The sequence below is a fragment of the Vanellus vanellus genome (assembly GCF_965231255.1).
Source record: "Vanellus vanellus genome assembly, chromosome: 3".
In the NCBI taxonomy this organism is placed as follows: domain Eukaryota; kingdom Metazoa; phylum Chordata; class Aves; order Charadriiformes; family Charadriidae; genus Vanellus; species Vanellus vanellus.
Genome location: NC_138907.1, coordinates 129985964 through 130009393, shown reverse-complemented (window position 1 = coordinate 130009393; position 23430 = coordinate 129985964). Strand labels below are relative to the sequence as shown.

General features: G+C 44.8%; 1 protein-coding gene across 1 annotated transcript; it reads left to right on the top strand.

The window, feature by feature from the left end:
- Positions 1-180: 180 nt before the first annotated feature.
- Positions 181-22330, top strand: ZNF512 (zinc finger protein 512; the record flags this gene model as incomplete). Its single annotated transcript, XM_082480892.1, has 14 exons — positions 181-207; positions 3136-3194; positions 4977-5185; positions 8083-8175; positions 11387-11470; positions 13345-13469; positions 13855-13941; positions 15186-15284; positions 16307-16474; positions 17106-17300; positions 17980-18081; positions 19089-19151; positions 19632-19730; positions 20213-22330. The coding sequence occupies 14 exons, from the start codon at positions 181-183 to the stop codon at positions 20510-20512; spliced, it is 1710 nt and encodes a 569-aa protein (XP_082337018.1). The 3' UTR covers positions 20513-22330.
- Positions 22331-23430: the final 1100 nt, after the last annotated feature.

Below are 23430 nucleotides of genomic sequence, written 5' to 3'. Positions count from 1 at the left end.
GGGCTTGTGCGGGCTCCCCGCGCTGGACAGCCCGGTGAGGGTCCGGGAGCAGCGAGCAGCACCCCTCGGGGGGCTCGGGGCCGGCTGTCGCCCTGAGGAGGCGACCGGAAGCGCGCGGGCGGGACCTCGCGGTCGCGCACGAGCGGGCGGGGCGCGTGCTGACGTGGCGGCGGCGGCACCATGCGGGGCGGCGGCGGCGGCGGCTCGGTGAGTGCTGGGGGTCCTCGCCAACGGCGCTGTCGGCTGCTGCCCCGCGGGCGGGGGGGGGTGCGGGGGGGGGTGCGCGCGCGGCGCCGGAGGCTGCCGCGAGGTGATGGGCGCCGCCGTCGGGATGGCGGGAGCGGGCCGGCGCCACTGGAACAGCCGCGGGGCGGCTTGTGCTTCGCCCGAGGGTCTCGCTGGGCTCGGGGCTGCAGAGAGAGGGCGCCTGGCCCGGTTCTGGTCTGCGCGGGCAGCGTGCCCTTAGCTCGATGCGGCCCCGGTCTGTTTGCCGCTGCCCATCGGCTGGGCCCTGCCCCCGAGCGGGCGGGCTGCGAGCGGCACCGGCTCCGGGCTGCCCGGAGAGCCGCCGGCGATGGCGGACGCGCTTGGTTTCCGCTTGGAGGCCTGACCGCCCACTGACGTCGAGCCCAGGGAGCAGCGGGCCCCGCTACGCGCGGCGGAGGGCAGGGAGGGACCCGAGGCAGGGCGCTGATGGCGCCCGGCCTCGCCCGAGCGTCTTACCCGAATGGCCCTCCTTCAGGAGACGGTAGTCCGGGAAGTGTGCGGGTAGAAATGGAAACGTGGGATGTGCTTTTGCCAAGAAATCCTTGAGGTCCCTTCCAACCTGATATTCGGTGATTCTGTGACTGAAGCAAGGAGTCCCCCAAAGGGTGCTGAGCCATCACCCGGGTCCCGGGGGCTTTCCCTCGGGGATAGGGAAATTCTGGCCGAGGGAGGGGATTGTGCCCCTGTGCTGCGCTCTGCTCTGGGGAGACCCCCCCGCAGTGCTGCCTCCAACTCGGGGGCCTCAGCACAGGAGAGACATGGAGCTGGTGGAGCGGGACCAGAGGAGGCCCCGGAGATGCTGGGAGGGCTGGAGCCCCTCTGCTGGGAGGACAGGCTGGGAGAGGTGGGGGGGTCAGCCTGGAGAAGAGAAGGCTCTGCAGAGACCTTATTGTGGCCTTTCAGTACTTAAAGGGGTCTTATAAGAAAGACAGGGACAGACTTTTTAGCAGGTCCTGTAGCAATAGGACAAGAGATGATGGCTTTAAACTAAAATAAGGTAGATTCAGACTAGATATAAGGAAGAAATTGTTTACAATGTAGATGGTGAAACCCTGGCCCAGGTTGCCCAGAGAGGTGGTGGCTGCCCCATCCCTGGAAACATTCCAGGTCAGGTTGGATGGGGCTCTGAGCCACCTGGTCTAGTTGAAGATGTCCCCGTTCATGGTGGGGGGTGTGGACTAGATGATCTTTAAAGGTCCCTTCCCACCCAAACTATTCTATGGCAGTGCAGGACACTTGGCATATTCTATGATTCTATGGCAGTGCAGGACACTGCTGCTCCTCAGTGAGGTTTCTCCACCTTTCTGGTTAGGGGGTTCCCAAACACTGCTGTTTGCACTGCTAGATACATGTAAGCCATATCAAAGTAATATAAGCACAAACCTTCAATTAACTTTTCCTTCAGAGAAAGCAAGATATGATTGTGGAATCATTGATCAATCAGTTGTGAATTTCTCTCCTGCTGCTTCCCTAACCTTTCCATGAGAGGAGATGCTGGTGTTGGAGACCCAAGGAGGGTCTGACACTCCACAGTTTAAGAATTCATTTGGTTGATGTCAGTACCCACTACTGAATTTCTTACCTTGTGGTTAGTGTTTCTCACTGACTGTGGTCCTGGGAAGAGTGAGTTACTGCTTGTTCTTATGCGTAAGTTAGAACACAAGATTGTAAAAGATGGATTGAAGTTCTGTTTTTTTTTCCAGTGCATTTTTTTTGTGGTGAATTTCATTTACCTTGAAGCTGCCTATTCTGTAGTTTTGATACAGAAACTGAATTTGGTTTTTGATACAAGAAACTGAAGTTTCTTGGCATCTCCTCCTGACAAGTCATCATATTTTTATGATTTCTTCAAATTCTGTCATATCCCTGTTCACTGTTTTCCCCAGATAATGTGTAGCATTTATTTCTAATAACTAAAACGCTTCATAGCATGATCCAGCTGATAATGTGCCTTACATTTTTCTATAAAGAAGATAGGTAACTTATCCATATTCTTTCCTTTCTTTTTTTTTTCCCCCTCCAGTTTTTTAGCCGGTTCCTGTACGTGGCAAAATACTCTGTTCCTAGGTTACAATTTTGGTATTTCGTATACTTCTGCTGAGCAATGATCTTTGTTTTCTAGTCTGTATAACCAAGATTTTTGTCCCGGGTTTCCCAATGAAGAACGATATTGAGTCATTATTAGTATTTGGAAGAAGGTGATAAATGATTGTCCACACGCCAGGAACAACATACAGCAAATGAGTTGTTTATACTGACTTAGGAATGTCATTGGTATCTGTTAAATTACATACCTTAATAGGAGCGCAAGAAGCAATAAGTGACAAAAAATCTTTGTTAAATAAGAAGGAGGATTCTGTGATGCGGATAAAGTGAATATCTGGGCAACTGATGGAGTATGACAAAATAATTGAGATTAAAAAATGAAAAGAGGGCACAAAAGAGACTAGAGACAACATTCTTGATATGGCAAATGCAATAATTATTTAATTAAAGAAAAAGTAAGTTCTATGTAAAAACTAGTAAATAAGGATCTAAAATATTTGTCATCATGTGATAAAAGTCTAGACAGAAAGTAGGTACCACTGAATGAATTAGAGACAAAGAACACTCCATCATGCCCCAATGCAAGGGGAATGATTTGCTTTCATATGGGGAGTGTAAAGGGGCTCATTCCTATTTTGATTCCAGTTCTAATTCAGCTGGAGTTGAAAAGGTTAAACACTTCCTTGTTGCAGTAAACTGTTTTCCTTTTGAAAGGATAGTATGCACATCCTCAAAGTGCAGGTGATTGTGTTTAACTGAAAAGTGAAACATGCAAAAAGAAGAAAAATTATGGTGCTAATGTGAATTGTTCTGCTTTTTTAGGACACCAGGCCTGGACATCACAGACAACAGAAGGTCAAGAGGTCTCTGGGAAACAAAACGTATGTGAATGTTTTTTGTCTAGTTTGACTGGGGGCAAGAAAAAAGCTGAGATTCCTATTGGGAAACCATATCTGGTCTTTACATAATATTCTGAATATTAAGAGCTGCAACGATTATGCTTTGTGTGATGAGAGTCTCAACTGACTTTGCTAATTGGTTTGTAGGAAAAGTGCTTTTCTGACACTTCAAGGGGTATTAGCTTTCATTTATTATTTTTAAAAGGATTTTAACACTGGTAAGATAAATATTTTATGTTTAAGACCAAATGGTTTTCCAAAATCTATGTATTTTGAGTGTGATTGCAACTGAAAGACTTTAATTTGAGAATTCTTCTCCCCATCCTTCTGCAGTGCCTCCTTAAATGTAGTATATACTGATCTGGCCTGGTACCACCAATGTCCTCCACTTATTAATTTCTGGATGGATATGTTAAAACATGTGAGCTCCACAGCTCAGGGTGTGGGAGAGTATTGCTGGGATGGCCGTCACAGTCATCGTTCAAGCAATCTACTTATTTCAGTTCATAAATTGTGGTAGCAATGGGATATGTTGAAAAGTGTTTCTGTTTTTCTTTTGTTTCCTCTTACATTAATGGTATTTGCCCAGAGAATTAGATATTCTATGTTTCTTTGACACCTAGTCATTTTGCTGGCGTGTGCAGTAGTGTCCAGACATTTCAGGGCTGTGAGAAATATTTGAGAATAGTGAAGCAAAGTTCCCTCTGATCTCTAGTGCTCCCGGGTAGTCTAAATTAGTCTTAATGTAGTGTGATTTGTAGGATATACTATAAGACTGTCTTCATTGCTGAAAGCCTTGCTGGTTAAAATTCTTACTAGCATTAAGTCTTAATTGTGTAGCGTCAGTGCTGACTGTGGTAATACATACTGAAGGAGATCTTGCCGTTTGTGGGATGGTGTGTGAGCTGGCACAGGCAGGTCACAGGAACAACCACAAAACCACAGATGAAATGCAAAGAGTAAATTTGTTTTCATTACCTCGCCAACTGGGGTATCCTTGAAGCAGCAGCCAGGCAGAGGCTCACAAGCAGGAACGCAGGCACCACAGAGCTCAGTCCGTGCTAGAGATCATCGAACCTGCTGTTTTCACCTGTATATCAGCGATTCACACAGGCATAGTTTACCACTGTGCTTTGATCTTGGAGATCATAGGGTAGGAATCGGAAGCATGGGTGCCTCTGTCACAGGCTTATGTGGTGGAAACACAGATGCTCTACTTGCCCAACACTCAAGGCTAAACAACAATTAGTACAATAAGCGTGTTTTTCTACACCTCAGCTGCAGGTCACTTGAGCGTGTTTATATTTCTCCTTGCCAATCTTCCATTACTTTCTCACAGATGGAAAAGGTCTCTTTTGTAATGATGGGCTGTAGAAGAATTGTTTTATTCCACATTGGTTGCTTAAGGACAAATGTGTTTTTTTTAAATTGAGGTTAACTTATGGCTGCTGCTTAAGTTGAAGGTTTGAGGTAGGATGAATATTTTTTTGATCCTCTTGAGTAGCTTTCTAATGTCATTCTCTAAAAGATCTACTGAAAAATAACTTTTAGAATGTTTTATCTTGCTGGCACTTTTCCATTCACAAAACTCAGGAGATTCAATGAACTGCGAGATGAATTTTTTAGAGTACTTGGGAAGATGGATGTTGTCTGTCAAGTTATTGTGGTTGTGTGTGTATGCATGCATATACATACATATACATATGTGTATGTATGCATATATATGCATACATGTATGTATGATTTCAAGTTGATGTTTTCCAGGTCTAAGCAATTTGAGGAGGTGGAAACTACTGTCCTAGGACTGAACAGTAACTATGATGAGATGGTCAACAACATTTCTTCTGCCTCACCAAAGAGTCAAGTGAACGGAAGTGCGGAGTCCAGAAGCAAGCGGACCATTCGCAGGCCTGCTTACTGGTTGGAAATGAGAGGAATAAAAAACAGCATTGACAAACCTTCGGAGAAAAAAGGTACTTATCACTCTTGGCTTGATGCAAAACTGTTTTTCTCTCTGGTTCATTTTATGAGAGAGTAGATGACTGCAGTTAACCCACAAATTACAAGCTTGGTAACGCTGCTCATGTATTTGGAGAAATAAACTTCCTCCACTGCAGAAACATAGGTAAAATTCTCTAACGTTACACAGTTCTTTTTGAGTGACTTGTCTATTAAAATTAATGATTCTGCGACTGGGCTCAGTTTTATCTGTAGAAGAGATATGTATAAGGGTTCTGCAAATCATATCAGGAATATTCTTTGAAAGCTTTAAAAATGGAACAAACAACACTAAAGATGTAGAAAAAGGGGACCATTCAGCAGTATTCTGGATTAGACATGGCTTTTGTTGTTGGTAGGTTTGGGGGGTTTTTAAGGGTTTTTATAACTTTTATTTGCTCACTTCTGTCACAGTTTTCTGATTTGGAGTGGTTTGGGTCTCATTATGAACATTGAGATTTCCTGGCCTAGGAGCTGCTTTCCAAACTTCTCATGTGGTGAAGAGCCAAAACTTTGCTCTTCTTTAATGCAGTTTCTTCTTATCTCCAAATCAGAATCTGTATTCCATCCTGTTGCAAGGAGAACTGAATCTGGTAGCTTGATAGAAGTAAGGTTGCTGCAACTCCACACCCCCAGGTCCAACCAGTAGTGAGAACAAGTGTATATTCCTGTAGGTATAAACACACGTATGCAACATATATACACAGCCAGCAGCACAGATCAACACGAAGAGGCACGCTCAACACTTCCACAAACAGCATCAACGGCCTCCATCCTGTTTCCCTCTTTGGCTGATCAGGACGAAGATGTGTTAGTGAGAGAAAAGAAGCATATATACAAAGTATATATAAAAGAAGTACATATATATGTATGTGTACATTTGTGTGTGCACACATGTGCTATGTGGATCTCTCCTGTAGCTGGACTTAGACACTCAGTCTACTCAGTATCTGGCCTTTGCATCCTGGTCTCGTCAGTTGCTGGTGCGTGGACATACTAGCCCCTGACGCCCACAGAGCCACGCCAGTTGCTGGTGTAGACCTCCTTATGGACAGGCTTATGCTCGCAGGCACTGCTTTGCCCTGGTCCCTCCGATTTGGTGTCAGGTGTGACCAGACTTGGTGCTGGGGCCAGTTCTCTTTAATACCTTTATCAATGACCTGGATGAAGGGATCGTGTGCACCCTCGGTAAGTTCGCAGATGACACTAAGCTAGGCGGGCATGTTGATCTGCTTGAGGGTAGAATGGCTCTGCAGAGGGATCTGGACAGACTGGACCAATGGGCCGAGGCCCATGGTGTGAGGTTCAACACGGCCAAGTGCCAGGTCCTGCACTTGGGTCACACCAACCCCCTGCAGTGCTACAGGCTTGTGGTGGAGTGACTGGAAAGCTGCCCAGCAGAAAAGGACCTGGGGGTGTTGGTGGACAGCTGGCTGAATATGAGCCGGCAGTGTGCCCAGGTGGCCAAGAAGGCCAGCAGCATCCTGGCCTGTATCAGGAATGGTGTGGTGAGCAGGACTGGGGCAGTGATCATCCCCCTGTAGTCAGCACTGCTGAGGCCCCACCTCAAGTACTGCATCCAGTTTTGGGCCCCTCACTACAAGAAAGACATCGAGGTGTTGAAGCGTGTCCAGAGAAGGGCTACAAAGCTGGTGAAGGGTCTGGAGGACAAATCTTATGAGGAACGACTGAGGGAACTGGGGTTGTTTAGCCTGGAGGAGGCTGAGGGGAGACCTTATCACCCTCTACAACTACCTGAAAGGAGGTTGTAGAGAGGTGGGGGCTGACCTCTTCTCCCTGTTGACAAGTGATAGTACAAAAGGAAATAGGTTTAGGTTACGTCAGGGGAGGTTTAGATTGAATATTAGGAAACACTTTTTCACTGAAAGGGTTATTAAACATTGGAACAGGCTGCCCAGGGAGGGGGTGGATTCACCATCCCTGGAGGTGTTTAAAAAAAGGGTAGATGTGGTACTTGGGGACATGGTTTAGAAATGGTTTTTGTCAGGGTAGGTTAATGGTTGGACTTGATGATCTTAAAGGTCCCTTCCAACCTCAGCAATTCTATGATTCTATGACTTGTATACTGACCAACCTCCTGTTTACAAGCAAGTGACCATTTTTATCCTCTTACACCTCTATTTTCCCTCACTTGATCCTCCCCAAATCAGTTAATTATCTCCCTTTTCCTTCAATACCACTCCTAAACATCCCAGGCTTGTGTAATCCTGAATTGTTCTTCGCTAACATCCTGTGCGTCATGTAACCCTAGGCATTAACACCACACTCTCCCTTTTCACTGCTCCCCTTTTTCCCCCTTCCAAAGGAGGCTCCAGAGAGCGACTCCCATTGACTCATCCTGGTGGCTCTCCTGGGACAGACCTCAGACGAAGGTGTCTGTTTCTTTGAGTCCATAATTTGTGTTCCCCTGACTGCCATTGTCCTTTCAGTGTTCATGGAGATAAGCCTTTGGTAGGCCTGGAAATACTGAGGGGAGACAGGTTATTATTTGGGTTTCCCCATCTGCTGTTGTTTCTCGCTGCTTTTTTGTGAGAGTGTGCAGATGAGCTTTTTATGACGTAACCTAACACCTTATGGCTCTCTTCCTGAGGAGTATTATTTTCCAAGACCATGCTGTGACACTGTTTCTTCCATATCTTCTATGTCGGAAGATTGCAGGCTGTGGAGTGCCTAAATGTTACTGAGTCAGAAGTCTAGCTCACTGATGTCCAGGTGCCTTACAAAACCTACTTTTGGGTTGTTTGGGTTTTTTTAAGTATTGAATACGAGGGTAAGCTGAGGCAGCAGCAGACTCCAAGCTGTTATCCAGACTGAATAATGAGACTGAAGCGTTTCTGTTCTTGCTCATTAGCAGGAGAAGTACTATTGAAATGCAAGAGGAAATCTGAGCAAGGGGAAGGCGAAGATCTTAAAGACTCTCCCAAGAAGAAACAGAAGATTTCGGGTAATACAAATAACTTGTAATTCCTGGTTACAAGCCTCCAGATACTTCAGACTTCCTCTCTGCCCAAATGCTATCCTCTGCTGTCTTTCAACTCTATTTCTGATTCTGGGTATTTTGTTATAGGACACTGTTGACTAATTTCTCTTTTACAGTGGGAGGTGATTGTTCTCATTTCAGTCTCTCTTAAAAGTCCAACAAAGGGAGGGAGGAAAGGAAGGAGGGGAAGTATAGGCTAGTCTGCTTCATTTCAGTTTAACGGAAGATTCTGGACTAAATAATCAGACAAATTACTTGTAAACATCTAGAAGTTAAGGGGTAGATGATAATAGCAATATGGGTTTGTTATGGAGAAAACAAACCAAACCAGTTTAATTTTCTTTTACCACAGAGACAGAGGGGGAAGTGCTGGATATCATAGGTCTTTCATGCCTTCAAAGGGCTGTTAATCAGTGGCTAGGTGCAAAATGAAATGTACAAGTGGTGAAAGTAGGAGCAGGTGACACGGGAGAAGTATACATTTGCTGTCCAGTCTTGCAAGGATGAGATGAGGAAAGCCAAGGCCAACCTGGAGTTGAATCTGGGAAGGGATGTGAAAGGCAGCAAGAAAGGATTCTACAAGTACCTGAACAGCAAAGGGAAGACCAGGGAAAGTGTGAGTGCACTGCTGAACAGGACAAGGGAGCTGGTGACAGATGATATGGAAAAGGCTGAGGTATTCAATGCTTCCTGTGTCTCAGTCTTTATCAGTTAAAGGAGTCTTCCATGAACCCCAGGCACCTGAGACCAGAGGGAAAGTCTGGAGCAAGGAAGCTTTACACTCGGTGAAGGAGGATGAGATTAGAGCACTTAAACAAACTGGACACACCTAAGTCCCATGAGAGCTGACAGGTTGCACTGAGTGCTGAGAGAGCTGGCCGATTTCATTGTGAGGCCGCTCTTGGTTATCTTTGTAAGGTCATGGTGACTGTGAGAGGTTCCTGAAGGCTGGAAGAGAGCAAATATCACTCCTATCTTCAAGGACAGAAAGAAGGACAATCTGGGGAACTACAGGCCAGTCAGCCTCACCTCAGTCCCTGGGAAGGTGATGGAGAGTCCTCCTGGAAAGCATTTCCAAACACATGAAGGTCACTAGCTTGGTGGACAAGAGGAGAGCAGTGGATGTTGTTCACCTCAACTTTAGTAAGGCTTTTGGTGCCATTTCCCATGACATCCTCATAGACAAGTTGCCAAAGTACAGGTTAGACAAACAGTGCAGGGGATTGAAAACTAGCCCAGAGAGTTGTGATCAGCAGCGCAAAGGCTACTTGGAGGCACATCACTAGCAGCATACCCCAGGAGTCAATACTGGGGCCAGTACTGTTTAACGTTTTCATTAATGACCTGGACAATGGGACAGCATGCACCCTCAGAAAGCATACAGATGATACCAAACTGGGAGGAGTGGTGGTACGCCAGATGGGTGTGCTGCCATTCACAGGGACCTGGACAGGCTAGAGAATTAAGCAGAGAGGAATCTCTTCAGGTTCATCAAGGAGAAATGTGAAGTCCTGCAGCTGGGCAGAAATAACCCCATGTACCAGAATATGCTGGGGGCTAACTTTCTGGAAACCAGCTCTGCAGAGAGAGAACTTGGGGTCCTGGAGGTCAGCAAGCTGACCATGAGCCAGCAACGCACTCTTGTGGCAAAGACAGCCAACAGCATTCTGGGCTACATTAGGAAGAGCATTGCCAGCAGGTTGAGGGAGGTGATCCTTCCTTTCTGCTCATCACTGGTGACGCCACAACTGGAGTACCATGTCCGGTTCTGGGCTCCCCCATACAGGGCTGCAAAGATGATTGAGGGACTGGAATATCTTTTCTATGAGGACAGGCTGAGAGAGCTGCAACTCTTCAGTCTGGAGAAGAAAAGGCTCAGGGGGAATCTTATCAGTGTGTATAAACACTTGATGTGAGGGAATGAAGAAAAGGAAGCCAGACCCTTCTCTGCAGTGCTCACTGACAGGGCAAGAGGCAATGGGCACAAATTAAAACACACAAAATTCTATTTAAAGACAAGAATGCACTTTTTTACTGTGAAGGTGATCAAACCCTGGCACAGGTTGCCGAAAGATGTTGTAGAGTCTCCATCAGTGGAAATACTCAAAACTTGACATGTTCTTCGGCAACCTACTCTAGCTGACCTTGCTTCAACAAGAGGTTGAACTATGTGATCTCAGGAGGTCCCTTCCAACCTAAATGTTTCTGTGATTTCTGTGAAATAGAAGTATAGAATGATGGTTCACAATCCATCTAACTATTGCTACTGTCACCAAGGACTTGAAAGTATGTAGACAGCATGAAGCTGAAAGAGACGGCACGTGTCTTGGAGAAAAGGCTAAAATTGAAAGTGTTCTTGATGTTAGAGAAACAGTTTAAAAAAAATAGAATGGAATATAGTGTGTGAAATTAAAGATACTGTAGTTAGTTCAGAAATACTAGCACAGCTGAAAGACAAATAACAACCTCCTAGGTGTCAGTTCTTCACAAGAGGATTTGAGAGTTATAACAGATCAAAAGCTGAATAGGCACCAACAGTGTCATACTTGTTTTTAAAAAGGCAGATGTTATACTGAGGTGTTTAAACAATGAAGGGAGGAGGTCATTATCTTTCTTCATTGAGACGGTCAGACATGTGAAGTAATTATTTTTGCTCTAATGCAGGGTCACACTTGGAGCATTGTTTCCAGCAGTGGGCACTGCAGTTCAGGAAATGTGTGGACCAACTGAAGAGAACAGATGAGAAGAGAGCAAAAAGCATAGCTCATGAGAAAATGCTGAAAGAATAAGAGTTTTTTAGTCTAAAGAAAACAGGAATGGGACTGTCCGTTTGGTTGTGAACAAGTCATTAGTTGGCTCAGCCATACTGTGAACAGAGGATGTTTCAGTGTGAAGAGTTCCCGCGCTCTGAACTTTGTGTATGAACAACCATACGGATTACAAATATCTGCATGGGACTAATGCCTGCAGCTGTAAATAGCTATGGATTTTGAAAGGGAGTAGAGGAACATAATCTTGAAATTCATTTTGGAAAAAAAAAGCATTGAACATTTCTGAATGAGTAGCTTTCAGACAGCAGACTAAATAGCAGCCTCCTAGCAAAAGATCTTTGCTCTTTTTATAACAAGGCTCACAAAATTAAGTCTCCTGGTCTTTCTTGTTTGTGTTACATCAGGAAAAAAACAGCAAGCTGGAACACAACAGAACTCCAAAACGAAAGGCCACCGTGTTCAGAAAGAACCGGAAACCTATGGCACAGGTAAGAAGATGAAGCAGTTGCTCAGAGTGGTTTATAAAGCAGCTTGTGCTGGTTTTGGCTGGGGTAGAGTTTATTTTCTTCATAGTAGCTAGTATGGGGCTATGTTTTGGATTTGTGCTGGAAATGCTGTTCATAATACAGGGACGTTTCTGTTACTACTGAGCAGTGCTCACACAGAGTCAAGGCCTTTTCTGCTCCTCACACCGCCCTGCGGGCGAGCAGGCTGGGGGTGCACAAAAGGTTGGGAGGAGACAGAGCCGGGACAGCTGACCCCAAGTGACCAAAGGGATATTCCACGCCATATGACATTGTGCTTAGCATATAAAGCTGGGGGGAAGAAGAAGGAAGGAGGGGAACATTTGGAGTTATGATGTTTGTTTTCTCAAGTAACGGTTATGCGTGATGCAGCCCAGCTGTCCTGGGGAAGGCTGAACATCCACCTGCTGATGGGAAGCAGTGAATGAATTCCTTGTTTTGCTTTGCTTGTGCGCGCAGCTTTTGCTTTACCTATTAAACTGTCTTTATCTCAACCCACGAATTTTCTCATCTTTACTCTTCTGATTCTCTCCCCCATCCCACCAGGGGGAAGCGAGTGAGCGGCTGCGTGGTGCTTAGTTGCCGGCTGGGGTTAAACCACAACATGGCTAAAAGATAAATGTGATTCTAGGATTTGAGTCTGAGCAACAGCTGTGTTTCTAGTGTTTCCATTTTGTTGTTCACTTTACTGTTGATAAGGAAGAACTGGCTGCTGTCCTTTTGGCACTGTGTCAGTACCGCAGAGCAAGATTGGAGTGACTGCATACTGCCTAATAGCATGGTTCCATGTGGTTTTAGCACTGTGTAACAGAACAGTGAAGGGGGAATCACTTTTTGAACCAAGAAAAAGCCTGTTAAGATAGTTGCACTATAAAACTCATAAAAATATTTATACTTTTTTACTTACCAGAATATGTTTGCAGGAAAAACTCTGTAGCTGTTGCTGCCAGATAACCTCTTCTGGTGAGCCAGAGACCCAAGCTGTCCATCTTAGAAAAATAACATTAGCCTTGACTCAGCAAGCAGAATGACTTGGTAGGTGTAGCCCACAGCACTCATTAAATACTCCAGTTTTCTGCCTAGTGCTGTTTGATTCACAGCCTTTTCCACCAGCCACCTGGGGAGGGACAACTCCTGCCTGTTATTACTGGGCAAAGAGGAAAGCTGGAAAGCCTTTAGATCTTTTTATAAGAATTCAAGCAGATGGCTGCTAAGCCACTTTCTTCCTGGAACCCATTTTGGTAATTTATAATCCTTGAGGATTATGCCGGGATTTTGCTTGGCATTTCAAAAACAGGCCAGGAACTGGAAACTGTGGCGTGCAGGGTACATTTCCCTGGCTGTTGAGTAAATTGGGCTGGTGGTGCAGCTCTGTTCACTTTCAGTGCCAAAACTGCTGGCTAATGTAAGTGGAGTTCTAAAGATTTGGTTAGTAGAACTGAACCGTGGACTTTGTCTGAAACTGTTCAATCACATCTGTGACTACTTTTACTGTGCAAACCCTTTTGTCGAAAGAAAAATTTACTTTGCATGCTAAAGTAACTGTGTAATAAAAATGAATGAATGAAACATCTCTACTGAACAAGTCGAAGAACACTCATCACAAGGGGATGGTAGGATTAAAGAGTTTTTCTAAAATTATCTCCCAAAAGGAGTGATGTGTGCCTTGTCACATGACACATTTAAAGCTGTGAATGTGCTAAACCTATTGAAGTGTAGCTGGACATGAGTTTGCTAGCATCTGACCTCTTTCCTTCTAGGATTCATTGTGTACATCAAAGGAAAAAAAAAAAAGAGATCGTGTTTGCTGTTCTATTTCAAACCTTTTGTTTTGACAGGTAGTATGGAAGAGCGATGGTCTTTGGAAATTCAGGACAAAGGCCGAGTTACCTGTCCAACATGCCGGGCTGTGGTGAGAAAGACTGTAGAAGGACTGAAGAAACATATGGTAAATTGCAGGCAGGTGAGAACACGAGTGGTGAACCATGTTTTCTTTACTCCTTTTCAGCTTACTGATAGAAGTGCCTGCACGCTGTTTAGTGTTGCATTTAAAACCAGTTTCATATCATCATCATCATGTCTCTAAGCAAAAGTCCTTTACATGTCTGTAAGAGGCTGTGCTTGGTGCTTCTTGCTTAGCCTTTTGCTGGAGGTTTGGGGTAGTGAACAAAGGTTAGCTATTTCATTGTTCCCCTAAATTTTAGGCTCCAGAAAATCTCTTCTGTTCCTAATGGGCAGTTACCAGGCCCAAATAAAATGTTCTGCTCTCCTACTCTTTTCCCCAAAAGAGTTTCCTGCTTCTTTGGTTAATTTACAGTTACACGCACAATGTGCTTGCTTGTTTCTAGAAAATGTTCACGTGTCACCACTGTGGGAAGCAGCTGAAGTCTTTAGGAGGGATGAAATACCATGTCATGGCAGACCATAACAATCAGGTAACACAGTTGCTGTGAATCTAAAAATCCTACAGGCAAGGCAGTCTTTTGTTCATTCCCTGATGCACACAGAAACAGAACATGGTGTGTTTTTTCAAATGTTGTAGCTGTTAAAATCTTGCCTACCTGTTATTTTTCGTGTGAGTTTTGACATCTGAAAAAACAGTAGAATGTTACCAGAGATGGTAGGCATGCTACATCTCAGGAGGAGAGGGATAATTTCTGTTTAGGCTGGTTACATGTCACACATAAAAGGCTTTCTCAATCAGAAAAAAAAAAAAATGGTTCCTCATTAGGCTGCAGTTTTCAGTCCTTTGCTAGAAAGTAGTTTTTCTACATCCAGAGCAGACTAGATTTCAGTTCTTTTCAAGTTCAAAGGTAAAAAAGCAGAAGGAGCAGTTTAGTTCTTGTCTATATTTACTGTAAAGATAATGCTGCGATCTGCTTTTCCTCTTTGCTATTACTTTGAAGAAGGCAATGTCTCTTGTTGTAGTTGTGGAGAATTAGAACTTTTAGAAAGGTCATTCAGAAGTTTGGGTAAAGTTTAGATAATTTGGTGCTGTTATTTTTTACATAGTTCCCAGTACTGTGGTTTCTGAACCTACAGCTATAGTAGTAAATTAAATAGGGATTATGTTCTTGCCCTGAGGAATAGGTCTGTCACTCAGTTCTAACTTTTTATTCAGTCTAGGTGTAATATTATTACAAGGTAGTGTAGGAAATAATATACAATAACCATCAGAGAGAGAATAGAGAATTTTAACTGTAGTTCAGCATACATGAATAATCGTTACAGGCAGTTAGTCTGCTTAGCTTAGTTAGGCTAAGTGGAAATGGTAGGACCAGTAAATGTTAAAGATGCATGACAGAGATGAGTAAGTACTTTCCACAGGCAGAAGGGAAGAAAAGTAATTATGGAAATACATACCCTTGTCCTTCCCAGCAGCTATAGTTTGGGACCATTTCTTACCAAGGTTTTGTTCATAGATAGCCATCTAAATGTTAAAACTCTTATCTGCAGAGTGGTTTTCAGGCAGTTTAATCCTTTTAAAGATAATTCAGTTGTTCTAGGATATAGGCAGGGATCATTGTAGTAGATACACTTCTGTAAAATCATAAGTTGCAGCAGTTTAATTATTTTAGAAGTTTTCCTTAGTAGTGTGTTGAGTATTGAATTCCCTATGAGAAGAACTGTGAATGCTGAGCATCCTGTGTTTTTCTTTCATCTTCCTGCTGTGCTTTAGCCAGTTGTGAAGGAGGGAGGAGAACTGGATGAGCATCTTGAGCGAGACCGCCTTCGGAAGGTTTTGAAGCTTATGGGAAAACTAAAGTGTACAAGGGAGGTAAGCTGCAATGCGCTACGTATCCTGAATTAAATCCTGAATCTACCCTCTTTTAGTTTAAAACCATTACACCTTGTCATATCGCCACAGGCCCTATTAAATTTGCATCTTTCTTGTAAGCCCCATTTAGATACTGAAAGTCTGCTATACGGTCTCCCTGGAGCCTTCTCTTCTCCAGCAGGGTCAGCTAGATATCTTTGAGTATTTGATGTGTTGGTCTTCAAAGGGGATCAAGAGGACACTGCATTGTGTCTTGTGTGCACCAAAAGTATTTTACTAATGTGTGCTTCTGGTCTTTCCTTAGTTGTTTGTGATAGCTAGGAAGATGTTTTTTATGCATAATTAACTGTGTGAGTTTGTGGTTTTTGAAAATATTGAGATTCGCCACAGCTAGAGAAGGGGATGGAGAGCAGATAGATAGATACATCTAACAACATTAAAATCTTGCTAATGGGTGTTTGATTTGACCTGTTTCCAAGTTCAGTGTCAAGTTGATAACTGGATTCAGGGCTAGGAGATCTTCTAGTAAGTGACGTTCTCAGGAACCATTGGAGTTTTTGTTGTTGTCTGCTGCAGTATGAGACAATAAATGTATCCCAGGAATAGCCGAAAGTTTTATTTAGCATCACCCTAATATCACTGTGTTCTAGACAGTTTGACCAGCCAACCAAGTATAAAACCATCCTCTTTTTCTGCCCAACTGCTCCATTTGTATCTGAAAATCTTTGTTTTGCTCATCCCCATTTAACATCTTGCTTCTTCATTCTGTGTATTGAAATTTTCTGTTACCCACTGCCTACAAAGAAGTTCTAAGAAACAGTTTCTCCCAGTTGCAGCCAATTCTTTGTCCCAGATTTTGTCTATCTGAATAGACTAACATTAAATTTTACTATGTGATTGTCTCTGGTCTGGCAGGAAAAGTAATATTACTTTGGTCAGCAAACTGTGGATTCTATACACAGCGGTCTTGTGATCCCTTGGAGAGCATTTTTCTTCCATGCATTTTTCTTCTGCACTGACAGGGGTGCACAGGCAGCTTCACTAGCATAATGGGATACCTATATCATGTTAAAAAGTGTGGGAAGGCTGCTTCTGAGCTGGAGAAAATGGCTATGAAGTGCCATCACTGCGGAAAAGCATACAAATCAAAGGCAGGACTTGTCTACCATCTCCGATCTAAGCATGGGCCGGTAGGTGCAAATTGCCATAGTTACCAGGATGGTGTGGTGGTACTTCAGCCATTCAGGCTTGGGGCACACATAGGCTTTTGTCTGCTACTGGGGTGGGTAATTAGGGATAGCAAATCTTTGTGGTTTTCTGTCTCTCTGGAGTATTCTGTCATTGATACTTTTCTTCTAGCAGCAGCTGTGCTGTTCTGTGACTAGGGTGAAGTTTTTCATAGTAAGTCACCATGGCAGCAGTAAACTTTCCCCAGCCTGACTTTTGCTCCACGGAAGAATGATTCCAACATGCACAACTTGTGAGATGTTTTTCTTTGCTCTTAAAAGACCCAACATGGGAGCAGAACAGGCAGCGCTATGCTTGTTGGCCATGAGGGTTTTACAGCAAATGATGTGATATCCTTTCAAGACCAGTGGCTGCGTGAAACTCTCTGCTTGAGCCTTACTGCTGTGACCCACCTGGGTAGGTCTGGGGGTCTGTCTCACTGGTGGGATGCACTTCTGTCCTATGTCTGTGACAGTGAACTGCAGCTGCAGCAGCATTTTTGCGAGGGATTTGGCAGAGTATTTATTCACAGTATTTAGTGTAACTGAAGTAGGAACTAGTGAAGGAGGCTTACCTTTTTTGGCCTTGTTGCAGGTCACTTTCCTCCATGAGGAGAGAAGAACAGAGACCCTGAAGAAAATAAAACGGGAGCCAAATAACACAGGCAGAGTTCAGAGGAGATCTGCAAAGGTGGCAATCTACTATCTCCATGAGCTAGCTGGAGAAGAGCTGGCCAAAGAGTGGCCCAAGAGGAAAGTTCTGCAGGACTTGATTCCAGATGACCGGAAGGTACAAGGCCTTAAAAATGCTAAATAGGGTTTGAGTTTTTCGTTACATCTGATGAGTCTTGCATTGGTTTCCACCCTGTGTTGCAGGTGTTTAGTGGCCCATGGAAAGCAATATTGAAGAAGTAGTATCTTGTGGGAGGGATCAGGTTTTGTTCTTCTGGTCTTAGATTACGGTGTTGCTACAGTAGCAGTTGCTGTGGTATAAGTATTTTATCCAGGCAGGCTATAATGACTTTCAAGTCCCATTGCTGTAATTTTCAGTGGGCACAAGTAATGAAGGCAGTTATAGGTGATATGTTGCTCACAGGTCATAGGCTGCAGATCACTGCTGCCATGCAATGATATTTCATAGTTTTTCAGGCTTCGGAGTTTCCAGAAGCATCTTTTAGGCTGTGAGGGAAACCCAAGGGAAAAGGATGATTTATGATTTTAATGGGGTAGAATTGTTGTAGTCAAAGTTATGGGAGGTTTTGGATTCTGGTATTGTGGGAGTTTTCCAGATTCAGTTATGTTTGTAGAGAGTCAGTGAGACGGGAAAAGATTGGTTATTGAGAGTTTGGCTGTTAGAGTAGGAGAAGAAATAGCACTTCTGTGTCTCAGCCTGGGAGAGAAAGGGACATACTTGGCACTGTGTGTAGCCAACGTTGCTTCCAGCTTTCAATCCCATCTCTTTATCTCAGCTGAAATATACTCGTCCTGGACTGCCCACATTTAGTCAAGATGTGCTGTGCAAATGGAAAACGGAGATAAAGATGTACCGAAGAGTCCACTGCCCAAATCAGGTAATCCTTAAGTGTTTCTGAAGCCTCAAAGGGGACGGATTTCAGGTCTGTGTGAGCCAACAGCTTTACACAACCTTGAAACCATTTCAGTGCGGTTGGTTAGTGTAACCAAGACCCTGTTTGGACTGTTGCCTGATCCCTCTGGGGGTGTGTTTGTCCGCTTCAGAGCCAGTAACTTGGTATCAGACTGGTATGTCTGGGAGCTGGTCCATTTGAAAGTTTGAGCAGTGGAAGAATGACAGGCCCCTGCCTGTCTAGCAGATGTGCTAAATCTAATTGTAGAAGGGAGGACTAGAGATGGAAATGTGGAGGGACTTTGTCTGGCACAGCAATTAAGTTTTCTTTTGAAAACTGGAAATGGGCTACAGAAGACATGCGTGGCACTATTATCCTGGTCTAGGGATGCTTATGCATCCAGTTTCTTACAATCCCACGCAACAGCCACCAGTCAGATCCAGTGAGAAGAAATTGCCCCATTGGTGGAAACTGTGGTAGGTGTGGCACACATGATGCACACGGCTGGACAGCCAAGGGTCAGTGGTGGCTTCCATCTGGGTTTGGTGTAGAGACAATGCCTTCCCCCTGCCTTACCCCACCCCCAGAACTCTCTCCCTGGTTTCCAGGATTGCATCATTTCCAAGTATAAGAATTGTAACGTAATGTTATATATGGAGCTGTCCCCAGAAAGCAGCTGTCCTGTTTCACTGACCTGTAAGCGTGTCTTGCACCTGCCTCCTGTTTCAGGGTCTGGGCTGCTGGCTGAGCATGATCTCGTATCCCAAGACTGATGCCTACAGCTCCACGTGGGGCAGACCTCTAAAGTTGCCCTTTAACTGGGACTATTGATGTCGGATGCGTTGTCCTGCTCTGTGCCACTAGATAAATGAGCAGGGCAGACCTCTCTTATCCCTTTTGGAATCGTCTTCCAGAGAATAAGACTTTCTTGTGTAGAAAGAAGTGATTTCTTACTGGAGTTTTGCTGACACACACTTCTTTTACTGTTTCAGGGCTGTGAATCTGTATACGGCAGCGTCTCAGGACTCAAATCTCACCTTGGCACGTGTACCTTGGTTGGTAGCTTTCCTGTACTCACTGTGTTTTATACCAGTAGCCGGACTGTCCCTGTTCCTCACAGCTCCTTATTCAAGCTGTTGTCCTGCCATCTGCTAATCTGAGGTCCTTACAATTTGAGTGCTTCCTTATGTGCTAATGGGGTTGCCATTGCAAACACTGCTTGAGACAAGGAGGAAGCATATTAATGGCATGCATTTTAGTGAAACTGCAGTCTGACCTTTAGGTGCACAGCTGCAAGAGCATTTTTTCCAGGTACATGCCGGAGACCTTGTAACATCTCACAGAGCAGTCCTGTGCTTTGTGGGTGTAACTGGTCAATAATGTCGGTGCTCCTGTAGCTAACGCATTGTCTGGTACGAATAAGAGTTTCTGCTTCTTACTGCTGGGTTATATCTGAGCAAGATTCAAACATGATATGTAGGTGTATCAGCCTTCTAGGCAGCAATTGGTGATGGATTTTTTTGTTTTGGTGCCAGGGCGACTTTGTGGCTGGTAAATACAAGTGTCTCCTGTGTGAGAAGGAGTTCATTTCGGAAAGTGGAGTCAAGTACCACATCAACTCCATGCATGCTGAGGTAAGGCAGGCAGAATGGAAGTCCTCAAACCCCAGGTGGTTGGAGGTGGGAAGGGTGTCTTGGGAAGGAAATGCTGAATGCTTGCCCTGTTTTATTTTTTTCTTGCTCACGACTGGGGAACAGGATCCTGGACTCGAGTGGCCTTTGATTTGCTTAAAGATAGCTGGTCTTAAGCGTTGGTCTGGGGAGCAAGTGTTGTGTCACGGCACATGTCTTGTCCCAAGCTGCTGATGCTCAGTTCAGCTCTTCAGCATTTCCCATGCCTTTAGCCAGGCAATTGCCAAATCAAATCTGAATCCTCTGAGACAGAATGACACCTAAGGGGGAACATCGAAGAACAGAGCTTTGTTAAGCAGCTGGCTCTCCAGATCTCGCGTTTCAGGAAACCCTTGTCCCACAAGGCAGCTTTATTATAAGCCCTGATAGGCTTTATATGGTATTTCCACCATCAGTACCAACCTGTTGCCTTCTAAACCCCCCAGGATTGGTTTGATGTGAACACAACTACCACCAAAAGCTTTGAGAAGCTGATGAAAATCCGCCAAAGAGAAGAGCAGAGGAAGCAACGGAAGAAACGTCCTTTGACCCGGGGCAAAAAGAAGAGAACTGGGACCCTGGCTACCAAAAAGGTCCCCACTGCTGGAATTGAAAAAATGAGGAGAAGTAAGAGAGGTCGTCCACAGCGGGTGGACAGTGAGAGTGTGAGTAGTGAGGAGAGGGAGCCTCAAGTTGCACAGAGAGCTGAATTTCCAAAAAACAGCCGCAAGCGAGGCCGGAAGTAAAACTGTATAAGAGGAGTACTCCTAAAGCTTTTCAGTTACAAGCCCCACTTCTGTCAGGCTCATAACCCACAGCACTAATACAAGCAACTGAATGTCTTTTGGACTGTGACTCCATTCTACTTGGTGACCTTGATTTTGAAACTGTTGCCTCTGGTCCATTGTGAGAGACTTCAGACCAAAGCTGTGGTACAGAGGCTGCCTCTCCTGCTGTAGTTCCCTTGGACAGTGGCACTAACAGTGTACCCGATGTAGTTCCTGCTCTGATTACAGTCTCAGTTTGGGTCACATTAGTTCCTTGTTTAGTGGTTTCCAGTACAGCAGCTATCTGTTTTGTCATCTTCCTCTCATGGGTGAGATCAGGGTTCTTTTTTAGCAATTCTCCCTATAAGGGACTGACTAGCCCAGTGTTTAGGTCTCTTTAAGGGGGGAATCCTTTCTTGCACGGTTTGCACACAAACGAAGCAGCGCTGTGCAGAATACAAAGGCTTTAGCTTGCCCTGTAACTGTCCTGTCTGTTGTCAGCAAGGCTGCCGCAGAAGAGTAGATACCTTCCCAGCGTGTGCTCCAGTCTGTCACACAAGGCACTGTCTACTTCATACACTGATGTTTGAGGTTCAGCACCAGACAGCAGCACCTGAGCTCTGGTCTGCTTGGAAGTGATGGAACATCATTATTACCCTCATCAGGAACCCAGTACTTCCCCAGCATCTGTATTCTGTAGCACTGGGCATTGAATGTATGTAGAGGATCTTCTGGTCCAGTGAGGAATAAATGCTCTCCAGCCTTTTGGAGATTCACTGACCTTTCAGAGACACCCAGTAACTAATGTAATAAGATGGCCTTCGTGGGCCCTCTGAAGACCGTTTGTTTCAGACTCACCTGGGAAACAAACTTACTGCAAGACAGCACATACCTGCAATAGCAGTCTTGCTGTTGCTGAAACCCAGGTTATGGAGCTGCCGTGCTGGTGTGTTGTTCTTTGTCATGCCCATGCTCCCATAGTGTCCTCTTTTCTGCACTGTAGACACCACCTTTGCTGTCTTCTATCACCTATTTCTTTTCAATACTGCTTCCTTTGTGTGTGTATATTAGCAGTGGCTTCCCTGTGTGAAAAAGGTTAAAAGAAGAGGGTTTGTTATTTGAAGTCATGTGTTGGCGTGAACTCTGGATTATAGGGGGTATCTTCTTGTGCTCCATAAATGCAGCAGATGTCATAGAAGCTAGTAGGAAGCAGCAGCACAGGCAGTCCTACTCTTGTCTTTCAGAGAATGGGTTCTCCAGAATTTCTGTTATCCAAAGATGCACTGTACCAGGAAGTTGCAAAATTTTACCTTTTCTGTACAGTTTTGCTTGCAAGAAAATAGGCAGCTGGCTCCATGTTACCTCCCTGTGAATTTTCACTGTCTACCAAAGTTGCTGGTGCTGAAATTCACAGGGATGCCATCACAGTGCCTGGGGAACAGGTGGGTTTTTACGTATGTGTTATTACCAGAATAATCAGGTTGGTCCTGACAGTGGGAAGTGCTGTGTGGCCAGGGTGTTCTCAAGAACTGCCTCTCCCATATAATAAGCAAAGGAGACCCCAGCTGAGCACGGTCTGTTTCTCATGGGCATTAACACCTGTATGGTAGTGAGGCAGCATGCGGTACTCCAGTGTGATTTACATGCAGTAGGGACACTGCCTTTTGGAACCAGCTGTCGCTGTGGTCGCAGTGCTGCGCTGAAATTATAAATATGTGGATTTCTGTGCAGGGTGTATTAAGGTTTGCAGTAAGAGGGGCAAGATCAGAAGACAACAAAATAAAATGTCATCAGTGCAAGAACGTGGTTTCTTGTCTGTTTGGTGTGTAGTGTTCTTGGTACCGTCCCTCCTTGCACAACACCCCCCAGCCTGCCCATTTGGTTGTCCAGCATGCTCTGGACATGCTGTTCAGTTGTCTGCACCATTTCTCCTCAGTACTCCACTCCACAGCTGGACTTTGACCACACATGGTTACTACCTTCCTGCCCAACAGATGGAATCATAGAATCGTTTTGGTTGGAAGAGACCTTTAAGATCATCAGTGCCAACCATTACCTAGCACTGCCAAGTTAACACTAAACTATGTCCCTCTATCACTAAACCACGTCCCTCATAGACAATACGATAAACCCATGAGTTAATGGACGTTTTTCTTAGTGGATTTCAGTCTCGAGTCCTATTTACTGTCAATTATAAGTTACTGACCAGACCTGCTTTCTAGGCATGGGTGCTGTGTGACCTCCTGGATTACTTTGTAGAGTTACATCCATAACATACTCCCCCACGTAACATGGCATGTGAAAAAAAATCATTATTCAACAGTCCATTCATGCTCCAGCAGTGTTACTGCAGATCGTTTGCTGGATTGGCTAAAGCTGGTAAGAGGTGATGGCACTGCTGCACCAGTGCAATTCACTGGTTTTGAGGAGTGTGATCTGTTCAGGAGCACCTGCATCCTGCTCTGGATGGACTAAGGCCAGCTACCCAATACAGCTGCAGCAGCACTCTGCTGCTCTGAGGGCATGGGAAAATTTAGCTTCAAGGAAGGTATTTGAATTGGAAAATTCATAACATGTATCCAGGGCTATATATAACACATAAAACCAGCTAATTGTACTACAGCCTACTGTGCTGAGGTTTACTGTTCAAGCATCCATGAGTCTAATGTTCGATCCATTGTTAAGAGTTCAGTTTAGACTAACATTTTGCAAATCCAGGTCACAGTTCTACACCATGGAATCATAGGATGGTTTGGGTTGGAAGGCACCTTTAAAGACCACCTAGTCCACTGCCCTTGCCACTGGCAGGGGCATCTTTCACTAGATCAGGTTGCTCAAAGCCAACTTGACCTTGAACACTTCCAGTGATGGGGCATCCACAGCTGCTCTGGGCAAAT